The sequence below is a fragment of the Thyridium curvatum genome (genome assembly GCF_004353045.1).
Source record: "Thyridium curvatum strain D216 chromosome Unknown NODE_65_length_251728_cov_83.732616, whole genome shotgun sequence".
In the NCBI taxonomy this organism is placed as follows: domain Eukaryota; kingdom Fungi; phylum Ascomycota; class Sordariomycetes; order Thyridiales; family Thyridiaceae; genus Thyridium; species Thyridium curvatum.
This window is the reverse complement of record NW_022156820.1, coordinates 80713-102024: the sequence shown is the minus strand read 5'-3', so window position 1 is coordinate 102024 and position 21312 is coordinate 80713. Positions and strand designations below refer to the sequence as shown.

Genomic DNA, 21312 nt, shown 5'->3' with positions numbered 1-21312 from the left:
AGTCCAGCATGGCGGGCTCGCTGTCCATCCAAGACAGGACGAATCACAGCTGGCTCAGAGTTATGACATCTGGTATCATAATGCCTCTTCATTCCATTCCCGGTCCGATATGCTATAATACAATGGTAACCAGATAGCTCTGGAAACATCATGACACGGTGGATTGAGTCACAACATCGCTGCCGAGTAGGAAACCCCATCTTTATCTTGGTAGTAGGTTCCCAAACCCCAGAGAACGCCAGGCTCTAGCCTCCTTCCAGAATCATAAAAGCCCAAAATACGCCGATACCACAGTCTTCCCTTATCGTATAGCTTAAAAATAAAAAAAAATTCCAACTATCAGTCACCACACTCTTCGCAAGAGGAACGACCTCGTCCGACTAGGCGGGATACGCCGAGTGCTTGTGCACGTTCCGCTAGAGGGACTCGCACTCATTCATGCAGCCCACTTGCGGCTATGCCGTTGGTACCGTTGATAGCTTTCTTCTCTTCTCGGTCCCACCCGCCCAAGCTGTCCTGAACCAGTCTGGTGCCCGCGTCGATTTGCTGGACGAGCTCGCCGAGCGCACCGCCGGCCGCTCGCCACAGCATCGCCTCCGTCTCCTCCCTTTCCTTCGACTCAAGCGCAGCCTTCTTCCGCGATTCGGCCGCGACGGCCTCGTCTCGCTCTTGACGCTTGCGTTGGCGCTCCTCGCGATGCGCGGCGATGTCTTTGCTGTAGCGCACGCTGTGGCCCAGGTCTGCACTCTCAGACGCGACGCCGTTATGCGCGCGGTTGAGGGGCGGCGCCGTGAAGAAGAGGATCCGGCCCTGCTCGTCGCGCTGGAACCGGTCGCGCACTTCTGACGGGATGGCAGCATCCATGGCTTCGGGCAGAGTGTACGTCTCCACCGGCCTGGGCGGGTTGTAGGCATTGGCGCCCGCGTTTGCGTGCGGCATCGCCGTCGTGTTTGGCGTGGCTGCCATGGGAGCCCGTGCCGGCGTCATCGCGGCTGGAGTGGGTGCCATGCGATGGTGGTCATAGGTCGGCATGACGGGGTTGGGCATGGGAGCGTGGTGCCCCATGTTGGCGGGCCCCATGTTGGCGGGCGAAGGGGCGAACTGTTGACCGTATCCCTGGGCCTGATGCGGCTGGTAGTGAGGGGCTTGGGCCATGTGGCCCGGAGACTGCATCGGTTGCGGCGGCGCGTGTTGCATGTGCGGGACCGCCGCCTGAGGCGTGGGGGTTGGGCCAGGTCTGGGCGGTGCAAAGTGCTGGCCGTACGTGGGATGAGAAGGTGAGGGGATCGGGACAGGGCCTAACTGATGGTAGCCAGCCGGTGTGCCTACCATGCCTCCATCGCTCTTCATGGAAGGCCGCCGGTTTGGGTCCATGTGCATGTCCATGGGGCCAGCAGGAGTTGGCGGTGGAGTTGGTTCTGGTGGCGGAGATTCCTATAGATGATTTGATGTCGATCAGTTTCGAGGCTCGTGAGGGTTATGCAAGGCATAGCACGACTGCAATGACTCTGGTGGAGAAACAAGAAAGAAAACGAGGTACCCGAAGAGAATGACATTCAAACCAGACTGTGGTCAAGGAAATTGACGCGACGTGCGTCGAGGAGGGATGTTGTAGTTGTTGTCACATTGATGTGACCGTGCGAGTGATAAGAAAAGATACCAGCAACTTACATTCGACTCTCTCGGACGTTTGTGCACCGCACCAATCATAGGTGGCGCATTGGGACTACCCCATGTCGGCTTTGGCAAGGGGTCGGTTTCCTTTGCGTCTTCTCGCAGGAGATGCTTGATGGGACTGGGGATTTTTCTCAGCTTGCGAGGCATCTCAAACAGGTCCATTTCGTAGTCTCGTTCGCGGACTTCGTCAGGAACGCAACTCGCCCATGTCTTGATCTTGGCGAAGCGAAACTTTTCCTCGTTGTACCGTGCCTCGCAGACATATACTTCCTTGTCTGGGGGAAACCCACGGGGTCGGCCCTTAGGAAATCTCGTGATGAACATGACGAAGCAGCGGTCGATAACCTCTTCTATGCGGTGGTCGCGATACTGCCCTGTCTTGACCACTTCCTTCTCGTAGAAATGCTTCTCGAATCGATGCACCGTCTGTTCTGGACGATAGTACCAGCATGCGTTGACCCAGACTTGTCCGGACGCATCCTTCCAAATCCGATAGAGTTGGGCAACAATGGGTTTGGACAAGTCATTGTGGTTACGAATGTGTACCCAGTCGCCTTTGCGGCTGTCAGCCCCAGGTTAGGAGAGGTTATGTGGGCGGCTCGTTACTTACCGACGCGCCATACCTCGCCATTGTGATGCGCTTCAGAGAGCGGCAGCTTCCCGTCGTCGTCGCGAAAATCATCGTCAGGTTTCGATTTCTGGTCGGCGGCCAATATACGGGCCTGTTTCTGCAGCTCCACGGCATCCTCGTAGATCTCACTGCCCTCTTCGTTATAGAGCTTGGCATTCTCAAACATGACCTCGATATCCGCAAGAAGTTGGTCGACGCTCTGATACTTCTTGCGCTTTGCCTTGCGCTTAATAAGATCGAGTGCCATGGGATTCAGAATGGCTTCGTAGTACTGGGGATTGGCTTTGGCCTCGGGTAGCTTTTCAAAGGGAACAATGCGCGGTTCGCCATCGTCATTTTTGAACTTCCGCAAGCCCTTGATGACGGCATGAATGCGGGCCTCCATAGGGGTAAATACCTTTGGGGGCCGGCCACGCTTCTTGTGCACATCTTCATCGTCCAATTTGTCCTTCTTGCCGAAAGAAGCGCGACCTCGTCGACGACCTCGCCGACGACCTCCCTCATCGTCTGAGTCGTCATCTTCCTCAAAGTCTTCCTCATCTTCTTCATCCTCGTCCATTTCCTCGTCCTCGGCGTCTGGTGGGGGGGATTCATCCATCTCTGGCAGCTCGCCGAGATCTGGAAGCTCAGCCTCTTCGGGTTTGATCTCACCCTTCTGGATCATAGCTTGCAGCTTAGCAACAAATATCTCTCGCAGGCGAACGGCCTGTCCAAAGATGGGAGCGGATGGTCGATTATAGACCTGAGCGTTGTGAGAGATGAGAGCGACATCGCGAACAAACTCGGAAAATGCCGTGTACTGCTTCTTCTGGATTTTGCCCTGTACAAAAGGAGTCAATGGTAAGATCACGGGAAGGACTAGAGTCCAAACTCGAACCTACCCGAATGGTGCTAAATGCGATAGGTTCCTTGATCACATCGGTGTAGTCGGGAATTAACCTTTTGTTTGGTATCCGTTGGAATCCCGCTGCTACCTCCTCGTCACTGCAAAGATATAGGTTCTCAGTCCCGATTCTTAAATGGAGATTAGAAGCATTTGCGGGCGTACTGTTCTCTGTAGGTGCATAGGTAGTGCGAAGTGGTCTCAATGAGATCCAAAAGGTGCTGTTGATCCCGTTGGTCTGCATTGTCCGGTTTCTGCTCGTCCATATCCTCGTCGCCCTCGGCGTCAACATCGTCTTCGCCCTCGGCATCGACATCCTCGTCGGCGACCGCGTCGGCCATGTGGACATCGCGATCAGCGGCGCCCTTAGCCTCGATGGATTCGCGCACCTCGGACGCGTTCCCGTCCCGTCGCGCAGCCATTGCGATTGGAGCTTGTCGCACGGGGTTGTCGGTGTGGTTGGGCGCAACAGGTCGAATGAGCCCAGGGTCGGCCCGGGATTCAGGGGAAGGTGTCAGAAACTTGAGCGCTGTGTCGCAACAGATAGATCGGAAGGTGTTTTGGCTACCAACAGTTGGACGGTGCAAGGCAGGCCATTTTTTGTTTGGCGCGTTGGGAGACTCGCCAGTCGCACATGCTGCAGCTGTCAAGGGCTGGCTAGATCCTTCTGGTCTGGGGGAGCTGACTAAGGCGCCTTCCATCCCGAAAGACGAGGATCCACATTTGGAATCCTTGCCCAATCAAGACGCCCGAGACAGTTGCGCCCGCCGCTTCTGGGCCGGAGGAGGGCGGCTGGCCCCGGCGTGATAGCCAAGGCCCAAGGGCTGGCTGGGGGTTGATGGGGCATTTGATACCAGGATTGCTTTGTGATCCTACTCTTACGGGCGGACCATGTGCCAGCACTCTTCTTTATCAAGTCTTCAAGCTGCTCGGCTTTAATCCCATATTCACCCAGAGAACTTTCCTTTGTGTATGAAATCTGTTAGCGACCTACGGTTTATTCTCCGAGTCAGTGACAAAGGTCAGATCATTCCCAGTGACCAGGTTTCACCCTGCTCTGAAACTGACTTCCAGGCCACTTCCACAACAAAGAAGAGGTCTGGCCTTTCTTTTCTCACAGTTTCTGGAAGGGAAGACCCGCGGGTAATTTTCGTACCTCCATCTCAGATAACTAGAACGAGTGGCCCAGCATCTCATTTCTCTGGCGATGAGAGTGAGGCCTACGTCTGAATATCGTTGACCAAGACGAGACACTTGCTCCTAGATAATTCAAGAAGCTCGTGTATCACTATTCACTATGCCTATACGCATGCGGGTTCGTGGTCCCTGGGGGGTCGAGACCATACAGGCCGAGGACGACTGGACTCTCGAGCAGCTGGTTAAAACCATCCAGGAGAAATGCAGAGTATCAGAATTCTCTCTCAAGTCTGGGTACCCGCCCTCAGAACTCGACCTTAGAGCCAAGCAAACGCCCATCAAGGATCTCAAGCTCAACGGAGAGACATTGACTCTGGTCCCTGCAGCACGAGAGCTGGAAGACGCGCCCGTACCGGAAGCCAAACGGGCAAAGACGGTACCTGAGGCCCCTGCTTTCCAACCCAAGGGTGTTGAGGCAGATGAGACGACCGTAGAATGGCCAGAGCAAGGAGGCTATCTTGGTATGCCGATGCTGACGCTGGCCCGCAGAGCTTCATCTTGCTGACTTATCACTCCAGTCTTGCGTGTCATGCCCGACGACAACAGCTGTATGTTTACAGCCTTTGGTGGTGTCATGCAGATTAGCGATCCGGCCGCCCGCCTGCGCAGAGAGATTGGCGAGCACATTCTCAACAACCCGGACAAGTATAGCAAAGCGATCCTCGAGAATCTCGACCCAAAGGTGTACGTAGAGCGTTTGCAGGATCCGCAGCGCTGGGGCGGTTCTATCGAGCTCATGTGCTTGAGTGAGATCTACAATATTCAAATATGCTCTATTGACGTCAAGGTAAGCAAGCACCTTTGCTGGTTGAGACGATGGCTTGCTAATTGACCGCCACTAGTACGCTCGAGTGGACACGTACGGAGAGGGCAAGGACACACGTTGCATTCTTCTCTACTCTGGCATACACTATGACCGGATCGCACAGAGCTTTGAACTTGGCTTGCCTGTGGACTCTGATGTGACGCAATGGGGTACCGAGAACGACGATGTGATCAAGAAAGCGAAGGAATTGGCAGCCCAACTTAAGCGTCAAGACTATTATACCGATACGCATGACATGGTTATTCGCTGCAATGTGCCTGGCTGCGAACACTGGATCGGCTCGGGGGAGAAGGACATGGTCAAGCACACCAAGGAGACCGGTCATGCCGCGTTTGAAGAGATGAAGCTGTCCGACTGATGGTTGGCCAGGGCGTGTATGGCTGCATCAAGCGCAGGCATGCAGAAATTTGGTCGGGAAAGCACACAGCGTACGCGAGATGATCGTCTTTGAGTCATAGATTTGCCAGCGAGTTCCATACATTGCAGTTCTTGAATACTGTCTTTCTCCTAAAGTCCGTTACGATACAAGCGGCATCGTGTACATGTACAGGTCTTCTATTGTGTGTTGCGTTTGGCGTTTAGAGCCAGAGGGGACCTGGATTACAGGTCCTTCTTCGGCTCTGCACGGCCCTTGCCGTGGATCGCATCCATGTTTGCCAAATCGAGGCTCAAGAACTCGTGCTTGTTCTTCCACTCCTGCTGGCTGGCCGCAAATCCAGCGCTCTGTGCCGGCGGCGGTGGCGGATCCGTGATCTTGGTGATGAGGTACGCGGTGGAAGCCTCAGCAATGCCATAGATCAGCACGCCAAGTAGCGGTACCCGTAACAGAGTATAGAAACCTATCCCGAACCCAAACAGTAGGCCTTCGCGGCTGTGGAACCAGGCCTTCTTCTCCTGTTTGGTGAAGTGGATGCGAGCAAAATACGGCTCCAAGAGCTCTCGCATCAAACTCCTCGAGGCGAAATAGGTCTGGAGGAAAATGATCAAATACCGTCGCGGCAGGAAGATGCCTGTACCAAAAATGACGGATGCTGGACCAAGGCCCACTGCCTTGTTGAAGGTGTAGAAACTGGCCGCCGGGAGTACAAATCGACCAACAATGGGCAAGTATGAGAGCGCGAAGATGGCGAGAGAGATGAGGCCTTTCCGAGCAAACCTCCAGAGGAACATGGTCGTGGCTTCGGCAGTGCTGGTGGTGTGCGTGCTTCCGTCCTTCTTGGAGTACTGGCGAAGGTTCGGATAGTACATATCTCGAAGCGAGTCGGGGCTTTCACCCTTGTGCTTCTGGACATATGTGATATCGACCCATTGAAGAGAGTCCATGAACCTATGGATGTTAAGTCAATGCTATCCATGGGGTCTGAGACGATGGCACCGTCGGTGGTGCCTGGTCACTCACAGGTTGTCAAGGGTGGGTGTGATGTAGCGCATCAGCGTCATGAGGAAGAGAGGGATTTGCAAAACATGATTCTCAATGAAATGGAGCCCGTGGACGATCTTATCGTCCCACGTTACCACATCGAGGTTGACCACAAAGGAAAGCACCCATAAGAAGACCCTGACTCCGATAATCTAGGGATAGGTTAGCGACGAGCCTCGGCGGATTTCAACCATAGGTCTTACTGGGACTGCAATCAGGATGCGGATGATGATGCCGGATGCTACGGCAATGGCGGCCTGCTTGTAATGTTCATTGGTGAAGATGCCAGGGTTTTGTAATGCTCGTTGAGCTATGGATGCATGTAATCAGCGATCATGTCCATCTCATAGACGGCACCGGTTTCAGGGTCGCGCACCTCCCACCAGAGTAAGTTGTACGCCTCGAATGATGGCATTGATGTCGAAATTCGAGACGTCAAAGGCCTCTTTCAACTTCTCCTTGTCAACCTGGGGTTTTCGTATGTCAGACATCCTGAGGTCCTTAGTCGGCAAACTTTACTTGATCAATTATGAAAAAAGATGTTTGAACCCGTCAAGCTTGGTGTAGTAGCTGTTAGAAGTTATTGTTGGTATTAATATCTAGGCGATGACAGAGGACCCAGCCCTCTTTGAGATGATGTCACCTTAGTGGCTGGGGCAGAGGTGGGTTCCCCAGCTATCGTGTTTCCGGCGTCCTCCGTAAAACCTTCAATCTTTGGTACTTTCGAGTTACTCTATCTCCTGCGAGCCAGATTGGAACAGCTTGCTTGGAGAAGAGTCTATTCTCGAGAGTGCCAGGGAGAATCGGCATAGTCAGAAAATATTTGAGACTATCAAATACGGCAAAGTGTCTTGGAAGGAAACTCTTGACTACCTAGGTACCTAACAATAGAGTGCTTGGAATTCCTTGCTAGAGTGGTACACACTTCCAAAGGTTGCTAGTGTCCTTGTAGACGGAAATAAGAGCGAGCTTAGCCTTGACCTCACCAAAACGGCTCGACGACACGGGTGCTCCCAGCGCGTAGCGGGGCTGCGACAGAACCACTTTAGTGGCATTCCAAGCCGACACTACCGATCGGAGGAGGAGCTGGAGGAGCTAGGGCCCCTGAACCGTCCTCCAACTCGGCGCGTGCGCGTTCGTCGTCCACTGAGCAGCCACCAGCCTGAGGATCCATGGATGCTCGCTCCGATTGAGCAATGAACCTCCAGACCCCTGCAAAGCCTCCGCGCCGATACCAACCACTCTGATTCCCCAGTCCTTTCCTCACCAATTCAAGAAAAGCTCTATCCTTTACAATCCCCGCCTATCACAAGTGACGAGGGCTCTTATTATCCTGCATTGCTAGATTGCAGTGCGCGTGTCTGCCTTTTGATCGAGCAGAGGCGCGTTGCGGCGAGCTGAACATACTGGGAACCAAGGTCCATGCCATGGTCTGAGGTCAGCCCGGCACTCAACAGAGCTCACGAGACCAGATTGCCGGGGCCAGCCATGCTCAAGTTGCTTGCGATCCCGTCATGAACAAGCGATCTTGTTCTATCTAAGCTTCGCAAGCTGGTGCTCAATATACTCTCTCATGGATCGCCCAAGACCCGTCGGCGCTCCTCCGCTGGGACCCCGCCGGGTATTCACTGCGCCTGTGGCTGCGACCGCGCCAGAACCAGCCGGCTCGCCCTCGACGGCTGACGGCGTTGTCGAGACGCTATACGTGCATCCGTCAGCGAAGATCGTTGCCTTCACGGCCGGACCTCGCAACTTTTCTATCAGTCCGAGAGCTGGAGTTCCTGCGGACATCGAACCTGGGTCGTTGCCATGGTCCTCTCAGTTGGAACGGACCATCGCCGTCGGTGAGTACCGGGCACTCATTGTGCGACATTATCTTGCCACGTTTCTGACGTTGAACAGGTTCCTTTTGTATTTACAGGGCCCCCGGATCCGTAGCCTTTTTGAGTTGCGGATCAGCACTGCAACCCATCCTTCCAAAGAGTCAATGTTGGTGCATCGACGAGATATCGAGCAAATTCATATTGCAGATACGAAGACCGCAATACTGGCGGATAGAGATACCCGTTGGCGATGCAGAGAGCGACCAGCGAGCGCAGACGTTGAGGCATGTCCTTGATAAGGTCCTGCAGTTTGAGAAGACTCCCTGCCCATTCCAGAGAGCTTTCACTGTCGTCCTCCCGGAACGGCCCCAGACTCCGGTCAAGAAGCGACCATGGACACCCGTCCAAAGAACAACTCCGGTTCAATTGCCGCCCACACCAGTTACACCTGTCGAAACGACACCCAAACCGAGGAATCGAGACCGCGAGCCAAGCCCATCACTGCAACTTGAGACTCCCACCAAGGTCTCTCGTGACGAGGCAGACAAGTACAAGAGCCCGCCGGTCAAGTCCTTAGTAGAATCGATCGAACTCAAGATACCCGAGGAGAAGGCATCCCCGCATCCAGCAATGGTGGACCAGCAGTATTTAGACGAAGAGACGGCCAGTGGTCAACCGGAAGCAGTATCAGCCTTAACCCCGGAGTTGGACCAGGAACAAGAATCAGAAGTAGCAAGTACCGTTTCGGAGGCACAACCCTCTCCGGTATTGCAGCAGCAAACACTAGAAGAAGAAGAAAAGCCTTTGGAGCTACCTGAACCGGCCCCCGCCACCGTTGAACCTGAACAGGAGGAGCCACGGTGCGAGGGGATGGCGCGACCGGAGAGCATTGCGAGGGACATGCACCCTGAGACTTCGCCGCCTACGTACCAGATACTCCCTCGTCTTCCGAAAGAACAATCAGAGTCACAAGAACCGGAAAGGTTACCAGTCATGGACATGCCGAGGGTGCAAGACGAGCCCGCAGTGCTCGAGAGCGTGGAGGAAGAGCTCGGAGACTCATCTCCAACCACCTTGGAGGGCACCGGATTGATGCGCACTACCTCAAAAAGACTCACCAGCTTTGCCCGACTGCAAGCACGGCGGTCTGTGACTGCCCCTCCTCAGCTCACTCTTCACTCATCCCCTCCGTCCAAGACGAGGCGGCAGCCCTCGGCGAGCGAGTCATCAGAGGCGACAGAGTCCAACTCCCCCACGGAATCCTTTCATAGTGTGCAGTCGTGGCTGTCTCCGATCACCCCATTGCCGCCATCCCCGCCCATGTCCAGCACCGGCGACTCGCCCGAAACGTTCCCATACCCTCACGAGAACATCCGATTACCAAAGCACGTCTTGGCCGCTAACCAGAGAGATACGTCTGAGGCAACAGCCACACCAACGCAAGTCGAAGCTTGGGGCCTTAGTCCCACTGGTGCTGACATACTCAGCATCGGCAGCTCCTCTGCTACGTCGTCAGTCTACGAGGACCCCGGGAAGCCCATCCTTGATTCTGCTGTGAGCCCGGATGCAACACAAGACGACACTATCACCCTGCCACAGTCTACGTCGGACGCACCTGCTACTACAACTGCCACTCCTTCACCCCGTCCTGAGGTGCGACACCGCGCCACCACCGCCTCGATCTCCCTGTCCAACCGCCATCGCGCCCTGTCACCACTGCCACCCGCAGCCAACCTCTTCTCCCCGCCGGCCCAGCGCCGCGTCGTCTCTCGTCCTACTACCCGCCTGGAGGCCGTCCGCCGCATCCCTAGCGCCATCATCCACAAGACGTGCGAGATCCTGCTCTCGCCTCCTTCCCACCTCATCAACCTCATGCTCAAGGTCGCCGCGCGTATCGCCGCCGGCGAGTGGCGAGGCCTCGTCTTTGGCCAGGGAGAGGCCGGCGAGCACATCCCCGTGCAGTGGGACTACACAGATCACGGCGACGCCGGCATGTACCCGTGGGCGGAAGAAGACGACTTTTCGCCTGCGTTCAGGCGGAGGGCGAGCGTAGCCCCTGCCAGCGGCAAGATTCGTCAGGGCGACGACGAAGAGGGCGAGACTCGCCCTTCGAGCTCGGCGGGCTCCGGGCGGAGTTGGGAGGTTGACTAGAGGGCTGTCTCCCTGCCGTCCCGAATGCCCTCGGGAGCGATCCAGTCTCTCAGGGCTCACCTTTGAATCATAATCGCCTTTACAGCCTCCTCTGGTCCATGGATTGGATCTCCACCTCCACCATCCATCATTCTTTATGGAATTATCTTGTACTTGTACGACTTTTTTAATGTACCAATCACGAAACCTACTCGGCATACTCGGCATGGGGCAAGGGCATTTTGCGGGCGTTGGAAAAAAGCAAGTAACTTGCGAGCACACTCGAGGAATCTGGTCAGCATTGCGTGTTTGAGCATCGGGAGGAAGGAGGCCGTGGCTGGCATCTATATTCTGTCCCCTAGTGTTTGCTCTTTTTCCCCCCTCCTTGGAAGAGTTGTATTTGTCCCTGTCTGGCGCAAATAGCTGAAAGATCCCAGATGCGCTGCTACCTAATTACAAAACCTGTAATCCTCACGAGGAATGCCTTCAACGTTCATGTGCGACCCATCACTTCTGTTGTCTCTGGCCTGCACTGTCTCATCCCTGAATATCGCGATGCGATAAACGACAAGTGTTGAATCTCTCTGCCCGATTAACGGTCTTGGGCAGTGGTCCCTGTATTTCGCCGCTCTCGGCCTACTCCTCGACCACATTGGTAACCTGCCACCAAGTCATCCTGCCCCCCATAGGGCAAAAGATCACCTCCTCATATCCATACTGGCCCTTGAGCTGTCAATACTTGGCCGCAGAGAGGAGCTGCTGCTGCGTCTCCTCCTAGCACGTTGCTCCCCAGGGTCTGACGGGTTGAGGCCGGACTGCTTGGCAAACATGTTGAGGATATCAGTCAACGAAACCACGCCGGTGAGCTTGCCGGACAGATGCGCGCCAGGCATAGCGGCGGCCGGGACCGAAGCCGGGAAGCCCGGAGATGGGAGGGGCGACTGCGGTGCAGAGGTGTTGCCCGGGGCGGGGAGGATGACGGTGGAGTCACGAGTTGCCCCGGTGCCAGAGGTGTTGGCCGGTGCCGAGGCGGCTGACGAGGCAGTAGCTGGCTTGACGGGGGCGAGCAACGGCGTCGCAGGGGCGCTGGGAGAAGGACTGGCGGACTGGACCACCCACATCCGGTGAGACTGCGTCGCGACGAGCTTTGCGACGGTGTGCATGAGGGTGGAGTAAGGGTTCACATAGAAGACGGGGAACGAGTCACGGCCTTTCTCGACGCCGCGCTCGGTCAGGATGACCGAGATGAAGTGCATGCAAGACTGTTGTAGCAGCGGCAGGCTGGTCGCCGAGGTTAGGTGCTTGACATCTGCCGTGGAGATGTTGCCCACGACGTTCAGCCCGTTATCGACAACGGCCACCGATGTCAAACCCTCATTATTCATCAGGGTCAGGGCGTCCGCAAGTTGGCTATCGCCACTGGATAGACAAAATGGTCAGTAAAGTCACCACAGGGCACAATCTCGAGGAGTGTGGGCCTTACTTGATGGCAATGATCTGCTGCGAGCCAAGCTGGAGGTCTGTCAGGGTGGCGGGGTAAAGCCTATCAATTACAGGGAAATTGACGCGCTCGTTCCAGAAGAACTCGACAACCTTCAGTTGGCTGAGAGCTCCTATCACCGCGGAGCTTTGATCGGTGATTAGGATCTGGTGGATCCCACTGCCGAATATCTCGATGGCTTGTGCCAGGTTCTGGTCGGCCGGGATGGAGACCAGTGTCTCCTTGCGACATATCGCTTGGATGTCTCTTAGCGGGATGGCAGTCCGCTCGCGGGCTCTGTTGGCGATGTCGTCACACAGCTGGACATGTTCCTCGTCGGGCTTGGCCAGGCCGACGACGACAAGGAGGTAGGAATTGAGATCGTTGTAATCAAAGGTTGAGACGGCTTTTTTGGACGAGGGATCCTCGCGGACTAGGACAATTCCGGGCGGCGTATTCCTGACAAGAGTCTGTTGTACGCGCGGTTAGCCTGATTGTTCCAAGAGTTCATGTCCGGATGCCATGCGGTAGGTGGCGCACCATGGTTGCTTCTTCGACGCTCGTGTTCAAGTCCACCCATCTGACGTCATCCTGCGAGATCAATTCGCCAACGGCGACATCGCGCCAATCCCTGCCGACAAAGCGAGGATTGGGCTGGCGCCCCTGAGGCGGATAGTTGAGCAGCTCCTGGACCGCAGCTTGAGTGAAGGAAGGATGTCGTTGCTGGCGCGGGGAGGGCGGAGGGTTGCGAAGGTTCTCGGCAAAGCTCTGCCGGTGGGAAGAGGCGTGCCCGGACCTGTGCAGGCTCGACTGGGAGCTTGACCTCTCTACAGATCCCGACGAGCTGGTGCTTCCGGGTACGGCGGGCGCGGCTTTGCCTTGTGGCGGCGATGTCGAGTCCATGGCTTTGGGCTAGTGGAGGCCCGTGGTATGTCTTCAAGAGTCTGGTGTGAGGGGAACAGCAAGCTGAGTGGGATATGATATAGTCGATGAGTCTCTCGAGGTGATTGGGGTTTTTGTTTGAGCGGGTTGTGTGTTTGCGATGGCGCAAAGGTGGTTTGTGTCGAGGCTGCTGGTCAATGAGGGGCCAGATGTATATGGAGGTGACGGTGGTGGTTGGTGGTGCGGCGCCCAATAGCTCCAGGTGCATGATATGACAAGCAGCGGAGTGGGGTGAGCGCTGTGGAAGCCAAGCCCAGCTTCGCGGTCCCGGACCATCCAAGACTCCCGCCCTGCAGCGGCACGCAAACAAGATCACATGAACCAGTTTATGGCTTCATATGGAGATGCCGGGTGTCTTTCCTTCTTTCACATATTGGAATGTGTTCCATTGCTTTGTGACGCTCGAGTGATTCCAGTCAGTGATGCAAGTGATGATGGTGCTGATAAGATAGCAAACAATGTACCAGCCTTACAAGTGGCAAGGTACCTACCCAGGAGGTGTGTAGTACTGTACAGGTATGCAAGGGTGAGAGTACATCCTGACGGGGAGAGTCCTCTGGTCTTCTGTCTTCAAATAAACGCTCAACAATTCGTCCAGAGCAGGGAACGGAGTTTGTCTCATTCACATGTACCTTTTAGTATATTTGGGCGCTTTCCCCTGCCGCTACCTCCATGGATACTGGGTGATGCATGTGATCGCTTTAGTGGGGTTGCCTGTCCAGAACCTACAACTTCCGGGGCCTTGGTCTGCTTGGGCCCAAGGGCCAAGGGCCGCCGGCGGCCTTTCCTGGAGGAAGGCCCGGAGAAGTGCGTCTCAGCAGGTGATACAGCACCGTAGGGCGAAAATAGTGTCATCTGCCCAACTTGCAAGTCCCGAGAGTTTCGCCTGTCCCAGAGTCGGAACACCCAAAAGGGTGGGCTCATGCAATCGGTCTGCTTCTAGAGGCCATGGCATGGCCAGGCCCGTTGCGACCCAAATCAAGCTCGATCCAACTCTCCGATGCTTCCTCATCTGTTCTCTTGAGTGTGCCGAGATTTAGCGCCCGTTACTAAACCAATAACCACCACCCGCCAAAGACAACAAAAACATTGCCCAATACCTAAAGTAAGTAGGTGCAAGAGGTGAGTGTTTTGCATTGCATGCTGACTCAAACCCTGAACACGACTTGGTCGCAAATGTCTGTCTAACTTTTGACTACTACTGTAGGGAGAGGTAAAAGAGGAATGACTAAGAAAAGAAGAAAGAAAAAGAAGAAAAAAAAAGGCCAAAAAGGCATCGTGAACAAACACGTCAAAATCTAAGCGAGATCTCCATTGGGTGGGAGAACTGAAGTTTTGTGCCTGAAAGTAACTTGAGTTTCCAGGGGATGAGCGCTGGCGCTCTTATCATTAACTAAAATCCCTACCGTCCAATGTTGATAGGAAAAAAATCAACTGGGCTGCCCCTCCACGCGACTTGACGACCCTTGGCCAAAATATTGACAATTTCTACGCCAATCCTCGACTTTTCTCCCCCTTCACCTCACCCCGCCTTCAACCTGACCGTGTTGGGAACAAAGGATCGCCGCGTCTTCCAACCTCGTCCCCCCTGGAGAAACGAAGTATCACCCCTTCACCCCGATTCGACATATCATACGCCATACCAGCAGGCTCTCTGCAGCGTCGCCCGTCCCCGTCTTTTGTTCCTAGTTGTGCGACAAGGCCGTTTGACAAGGACAAATCCCCCGCAAATCGCTCCACCACAGCGGCCCTCATTCTGACCTCGTCCACGTCCTCACTCTCTGACCTGGAGCTGGCCGCCTACCAGGCACGATAACCAAGCCTGGCATATCCTCCCAAGGCCGAACCAGCTTGGAGGCGACCGATCATTTGATTTCCTTTGTCTCTTTTCTACACCACATCTGCCATCACCATGTCTATGCTACCCGCAGAGATCACGGCCGAGCTTGGCCAGCTCCTGCAGGCTCTTCAGTCGTCGGACAACTCTGTTCGCTCGCAGGCCGAGGACCATCTGCTCAATAACTGGACGCTCACACGCCCAGAGGTTCTGCTCATGGGATTGGTAGAGCAGATCGGTGGGCAAGGAGATGCATCAGTAGGCGCAACCCTCCAGGATCCCTGAATTGACATTCTTGACTGCGCCGCTAATCACCTTGGACACCCGCAGATACGCACGTTTGCTGCCCTCATATTCCGGAGAATTGCTTCCAAGACGCGCAAAAACGACAAGGGCGAGAACGTCGACCTGTTCACATCTCTCTCAAACGACCAGGCAGCCATCATCCGCCAGAAGCTCCTCGAGACTCTCGCTGCCGAAACCGACCGGCCCGTGAGGAACAAGATCAGCGATGCTGTCGCCGAGATCGCGAGACAATATTACGAGAATGGTGGGTAACGCATGGCATTGCAATCACTACCTGTTGGACAGGTCCCAAACTTACATACCACCAGATAACACCTGGGCCGAGCTTCTCGGCGTTCTGTTCGAGCTCAGCATTGCGCCTGATGCTGGCAAGAGGGAAACTGCCTTCCGGGTCTTCACAACGACCCCTGGCATCATTGAGAAACAGCACGAAGACGCTGTCGCTCAGGCCTTTGCGCGCGGCTTTAAGGACGACTCCGTCGCGGTATGCATGCCCTTGCTCCCGTCTATGCTTGCCTTTCTTTTGCATGCTGACCCTTCACGCTAGGTCCGCCTGGCTGCTATGGAAGCCTTCGCAGCCTTCTTCCGATGCCTTAACAAGAGGAATCAGACCAAGTATTTTGCCTTGCTTCCCGAGGTCCTGAACATCTTGCCCCCAATCAAGGACAGCCACGACTCGATAGATCTGAGCAAGGCGCTCGTAGCCTTGATCGATCTCGCCGAGACATCGCCCAAGATGTTCAAGACATTGTTCCATAACCTCGTTCAATTCAGCATCTCGGTCATCCAAGACAAGGAGCTCACCGACCTCTGCCGCCAAAACGCCCTCGAGCTTATGGCCACTTTCGCCGACTATGCACCCTCGATGTGCAAGAAGGATCCTTCATATGTCAACGACATGATCACACAGTGTCTCAGCTTGATGACAGACCTGGGAGAGGATGATGACGATGCCGCCGAGTGGCTGGACTCTGACGATGTAGGTATCCCTCCGGTGTGAGTCTTTCTGGGGGTGGCGAAATACTGACATGCTTGTCTAGCTCGACCAGGAGGAAAGCGACCTCAACCATGTAGCTGGTGAGCAATGCATGGACCGGTTGGCGAACAAACTTGGCGGCGCAACCATCCTGGCTCCTATTTTTGCCTGGCTCCCCAGGATGATGACATCGACAGCCTGGCGGGATCGACACGCAGCCCTGATGGCCATTTCTGCCATCTCCGAAGGCTGTCGTGATCTTATGGTGGGCGAGCTCCAGCAGGTCTTGGATCTCGTCGTCCCCGCGCTCAAGGATCCGCATCCCCGTGTCCGCTGGGCTGGCTGCAATGCCCTGGGCCAGATGAGCACCGACTTTGCGCCTACCATGCAGAAGGAACACTACGACACCGTGCTCAAGGCCATTATTCCCGTGCTCGACTCCCCTGAGGCCCGTGTCAAGTCGCACGCCGCTGCTGCCCTTGTCAACTTTTGCGAGGAGGCCGAGAAGAGCATCTTGGAGCCGTACCTGGACGATCTCTTGTCCCACCTGTTCCAGCTGCTCCAGAACGAGAAGCGCTTCGTGCAAGAACAGGCGCTGTCCACGATTGCCACGATTGCGGACGCGGCAGAGCAGGCCTTCGGCAAGTATTACGACACGCTCATGCCCCTCCTCGTCAACGTCCTCCAACGAGAGAACGAGAAGGAGTACCGCCTTCTCCGTGCTAAGGCGATGGAATGCGCCACCCTGATCGCTCTCGCTGTTGGCAAGGAACGCCTTGGATCCGATGCTATGACCCTCGTCCAGCTCCTTGCCAACATCCAGACAAACATCACCGAAGCTGATGATCCCCAGGCGCAGTATCTGATGCACTGCTGGGGTCGCATGTGCCGAGTCATGGGTGCCGAATTTCTTCCATTCCTGCCCAATGTCATGCCGCCACTTCTCGAGCTCGCGAGCGCCAAGGCCGACATCCAGCTGCTCGATGACGAGGATCAGGTGGAGAAGATCCAACAGGAAGATGGCTGGGAACTTGTGCCGCTGAAGGGCAAGATGATCGGGATTAAGACGAGCACCATGGACGACAAGCACATGGCCATTGAGCTTCTCGTCGTCTATGCTCAGGTTCTTGAGTCTGCTTTCGCGCCCTACGTTGCCGAGATCATGGAGAAGATTGCCCTACCCGGCCTCGCTTTCTTCTTCCACGACCCTGTTCGCTATGTATCCGCCAAGCTCGTGCCCCAGCTTCTCAGCTCGGTCAAGAAGGCGTTTGGAAACAACTCAAACGAGCTGAGGAATCTCTGGAGCGGTACATGCGAGAAGCTCCTCGAGGTTCTAAGCGCCGAGCCCGCCATCGACACCCTGGCTGAGATGTACCAGTGCTTCTACGAGTCTGTCGAGGTTCTCGGCCAGCCATGTTTGACGCAGGACCACATGGACAAGTATATGGACAGCGTACAATCCACCCTAGAGGACTACAAGGATCGTGTCGCACAGCGTGAGGAGGACAAGCGGAACACTACGGCCGAAGATGCCGAAGATGAGGAGGAGGAGCTTCAAATGGCCATTGAGGACGACCAGACTCTTCTGTCAGACATGAACAAGGCCTACCACGTCATCTTCAAGTATCACGGTGCCGACTTCCTCAGGGCCTGGGAACGCCTCATGCCTACCTATGAGGGGTTCCTGCGTTCTGCCGAGACGACGCAGAGACAGTGGGGACTTTGTATAATGGACGACGTCCTCGAGTACTGCGGCGCCAACAGCATTCACTATGCCAACTACATCACGCAGCCGCTCATCGACGGATGCAAAGACCCGTCGGCCGCCATCCGCCAGGCCGCGGCCTATGGCATCGGTGTGGCGGCACACAAGGGTGGCCAGCCGTGGGCTCAGTTTGTCAGCGGCGCCCTGCCTTTCCTGTTCCAGGCCGTGCAGATTCCCAACGCCCGGAATGAGGATAATGTGTATGCCACCGAGAACGCATGCGCTGCCATTGCCAAGATTCTGCACTACAACGCCGCCAATGTGGCCAACCTGGACAACGTCATTGTCCAGTGGGTCGAGACCCTGCCGGTGACCAACGACGAAGAGGCGGCACCGTATGCTTACGCCTTTGTGGCTGAGCTGATCAACAAGTGAGCCGACCGATTTTCTGACCCGATGACTCTGGACCTCTTTGCTAATGAACATTGTACAACAGACGCCATCCTGCAGTTATGACCCAGGCACCCAAAATCTTTGTCTACATCGCCCAGGCGCTAGAAACCGAGTCGTTGTCTGGCCAGGCCGCACGCAAGGTGGTCGAGGCAACACAGACGCTCATTAGGGAGACGGGAACAGACCCGGCCCCTCTGCTTCAGCAGTTCTCGCCCGAGGCGCAGCAGACCATACAGCAATATTTCGCCTAGTTTGCCAGTATTCTGGGGACATTGGGGAAGGGGACGAGGGGCTCCCGGTGTAAGCTGCTCAGCGGTAGTGGGCGGTATTCTCTGATGGACAGATACCAGCAGAGTTAGATGATTAAGGGTTCAAGGCCGCAGGAATGGATGAAGCGAGACCAGTGATGATACCATACACTACGATGATTCCGAATTTGGTTCTATAATTGAGACAGAAAAATAAAAGTCGCATTCCCCTCAAAGGACTTCCATATGGAGTTCTTCCTTTATTTCTTATTTTATTGTTTTCTTCTTTGCCTAGGCATATATAGGCATGTCATGATGCACTCTCCTGTATGGGCCAAATCAAAAGGGATAAACCGGGACATGGTCTATGTTGAGAGGAGAGAGAGCAAGAGACACCAGCTGAGAGATGTTCACGACTCTGTATGCCGGCTGTAGGGTATGACACATCAAGGCCACTAGAGACGGGTGCGTGCGTTTTGGCTGCAAGGGGCGAACTGGAGCCATGTCGATCACTCTTGGGCTTGTCGCCAGCCCCAGGCTGGAGTCGGGATGGTGTGGATGGCACAGATGGTCAGAATAGTTGATGAGCTGTTGATCGAAGCAGGTACTTGACCAGTCATCATACCCGATCGTTTAGGTAGTGGAATAGCCCTTCCAGGTTCTAGAGCAATGGCATGCATACATTGTTCACATTGAGGTATCTACTGATGGACTTCCGTCAACTATTCTGACCTCCGCTTGGGATGGGTAAAGTCGACGGGCTGCTCAACTTATTCCATGGATACCGGATTATCGTTGCTGGAGAAGGTAATGATGTCCATTGGAGCTGAGGATTATCTTGCCCTGTGCGCAGCGAAGATCATTTACTCAGCCCGTGGCAGCGTCATGTGCAAAGAAAAACAAGGATACCCTCTACAGCAATGCAGGGGCGGGCGGGTGTGTTGCACAGGAGGATGACAGGAGATACGATAGAGAGAGGATTGATCGTAGGTGGGTGTGGGGTGCGTGCGATTGGCTCTGGGCTCTGGGGGGGAGACATGGGAAATGCCTCGCTGGCTGATGGCATTCTTTGAGAATTGCATCCCAAACCAAACGGTACATTCACCTGGCTGAGCGTGTTCACACATACGCGCCCATGTATCGCATCAGAAACGTTGCACCCTGTATGCCGGCAAATGGGGGGCAAACGAAATCCCCTACGTTTTTGGTGGGGTCAGAGCTTCAACAATTTAGTGCTTTTACTGACTGTCCTTGCCGTCGTCGCTCTTGGTTTCTGCCCGTCACCTGTTTTATTTGATTGATGGATGTTGCGAGCGTGGACCTCGGGCCCAAACGCGACGGCGTCTGGCCTGGTCTGTGGCTGTGGTGGGCATCAATTTTGGTTTAATTGGAGAACACGGAGCAAAGTGGCCGGCCGTCTTTGTTTTGTCAGCCGTTTGTCTACTGCCTGAAACGGTAGGCTCTTACGAGGAAGGCAAATTAGGTACGACAAGCAAGAAATGCCGGAACACAGTTTGTTCACTCAGCAAGCCGGCAGAAGCCACTGCGGCAATGTCATAAGACTTGAGCGGGTAGGTAGTCCAACAAGCCCGAAGGGGACAATGCCTGCGTGCCTGGTGAAGTTCTAGATTGCTGTCTAGTTCTCTTGGTATGCACTTGTTTCGTCTCTCTTAGCGAGGCACTTGATCTTAGAATTGTTATCACCATTCAGGGAAAGAAACCGAGGATCCAACGCAAAGTGCTAGATGCAGGACTCCAAGACGTGATGGAAGTCCCTTGTTTCTTCCACAGATATTTCGACCAATGGCTGTAGTTCCCATGCGGCAAGAATTCCAGGGTCTTGCCCCTCCCTTGGGACATTGCAGAATTAATGTATGTCCAAGTATGTGCCGTATGCGTGGCGAGGGTCCTGTGAAACTTAGTTTTCCTTCTTCCAGGTTGTTTTGCCAGAGAAGCCCATTCCGTTTTTCTGACCTAAAGTTGGCTCGGAGGCATGGCTAAGACATGGGATTCAGGTAGTTACATAGCATCGTATGACGACTCACACGCAAAGTCAAGTCGCTCCCCACTCACACACTGTCCACGCTACCAACCCTTTGATCAAGCCGACAAAGCTATTTCCCTGCCCTCCGTCCACCCTTCTCCCTGAGTCCTCAGGCCGTCGACGAATCGGGGACCCGCCTGCAGGCTATCCGGGAGGATGGTGGTGACCTTTGCTCTACCCAGCACCGACTAAGAAGGAAGGCCGCAAGCCCTGGACGGTAGTGTAGATACCTAGTGCCGCGTTCGATTAGGTAGGCACTCAGAGTTGGGTACTTATGCACGGCAAGGGTTTGTTGTGCTTGTACGGAGTAAATGATGGTGAATGTGGAAGAAAAGAGGGGAACACCGCCCAAAAAATATGGGCAGAAGAGCAGCCCAGATTAGGTAGGTAGAGGGAGGGGGGGGCCCGGGCCTGCCCTTTCTTGAGTACATGCGGCTATCCGTTTCCCAACTTCACACGAACCCCATCTGCCTACCTTTTGATTGTCTGCAGGATAAGGGAAGAGGCATAACGCAACCCGTCTCGGCCAGGCCAAACACCATCGTGGTACATCCTCAAAACCCGCCTGCAGTGCGCCATTTTGTCTGACTCTCTCGTCGCCCTAGTGCGCACTTTGTGTATCTGTGTGTGCGCCCGTCTCGCTGCCCTCGCAAAGAGGTGAGAAACGCAGAAAACGCAGAGACGGGGACAAGGGCCCCGTCTGGCACGCCAGTCCCAGCTTTTGGGCTTCTGGC

General features: G+C 55.1%; 6 protein-coding genes across 6 annotated transcripts; 3 read left to right on the top strand and 3 right to left on the bottom strand.

Annotated features, from left to right (window-relative positions):
* Nucleotides 1-432: 432 nt before the first annotated feature.
* Nucleotides 433-3892, bottom strand: E0L32_009192 (uncharacterized protein; the record flags this gene model as incomplete). The annotated part of the gene is made up of 5 exons (XM_031144130.1): nt 433-1434; nt 1672-2231; nt 2288-3128; nt 3190-3292; nt 3357-3892. 5 exons carry the CDS (start codon nt 3890-3892, stop codon nt 433-435), a joined length of 3042 nt encoding a protein of 1013 aa, XP_030991302.1.
* A 596-nt stretch (nt 3893-4488) lies between these two features.
* Nucleotides 4489-5572, top strand: E0L32_009191 (uncharacterized protein; the record flags this gene model as incomplete). Its single annotated transcript, XM_031144129.1, has 3 exons — nt 4489-4849; nt 4907-5175; nt 5231-5572. 3 exons carry the CDS (start codon nt 4489-4491, stop codon nt 5570-5572), a joined length of 972 nt encoding a protein of 323 aa, XP_030991301.1.
* Nucleotides 5573-5814: 242 nt separating this feature from the next.
* E0L32_009190 (uncharacterized protein) lies at nt 5815-7125 on the bottom strand (the record flags this gene model as incomplete). Its single annotated transcript, XM_031144128.1, has 4 exons — nt 5815-6541; nt 6614-6786; nt 6838-6944; nt 7011-7125. The coding sequence occupies 4 exons, from the start codon at nt 7123-7125 to the stop codon at nt 5815-5817; spliced, it is 1122 nt and encodes a 373-aa protein (XP_030991300.1).
* A 1082-nt stretch (nt 7126-8207) lies between these two features.
* On the top strand, nt 8208-10608 carry E0L32_009189 (uncharacterized protein; the record flags this gene model as incomplete). Its single annotated transcript, XM_031144127.1, has 2 exons — nt 8208-8478; nt 8693-10608. The coding sequence occupies 2 exons, from the start codon at nt 8208-8210 to the stop codon at nt 10606-10608; spliced, it is 2187 nt and encodes a 728-aa protein (XP_030991299.1).
* Nucleotides 10609-11285: 677 nt separating this feature from the next.
* Nucleotides 11286-12970, bottom strand: E0L32_009188 (uncharacterized protein; the record flags this gene model as incomplete). The annotated part of the gene is made up of 3 exons (XM_031144126.1): nt 11286-12006; nt 12071-12537; nt 12608-12970. 3 exons carry the CDS (start codon nt 12968-12970, stop codon nt 11286-11288), a joined length of 1551 nt encoding a protein of 516 aa, XP_030991298.1.
* Nucleotides 12971-14921: 1951 nt separating this feature from the next.
* E0L32_009187 (uncharacterized protein) lies at nt 14922-18537 on the top strand (the record flags this gene model as incomplete). Its single annotated transcript, XM_031144125.1, has 6 exons — nt 14922-15104; nt 15177-15396; nt 15461-15636; nt 15700-16131; nt 16193-18264; nt 18330-18537. The coding sequence occupies 6 exons, from the start codon at nt 14922-14924 to the stop codon at nt 18535-18537; spliced, it is 3291 nt and encodes a 1096-aa protein (XP_030991297.1).
* Nucleotides 18538-21312: the final 2775 nt, after the last annotated feature.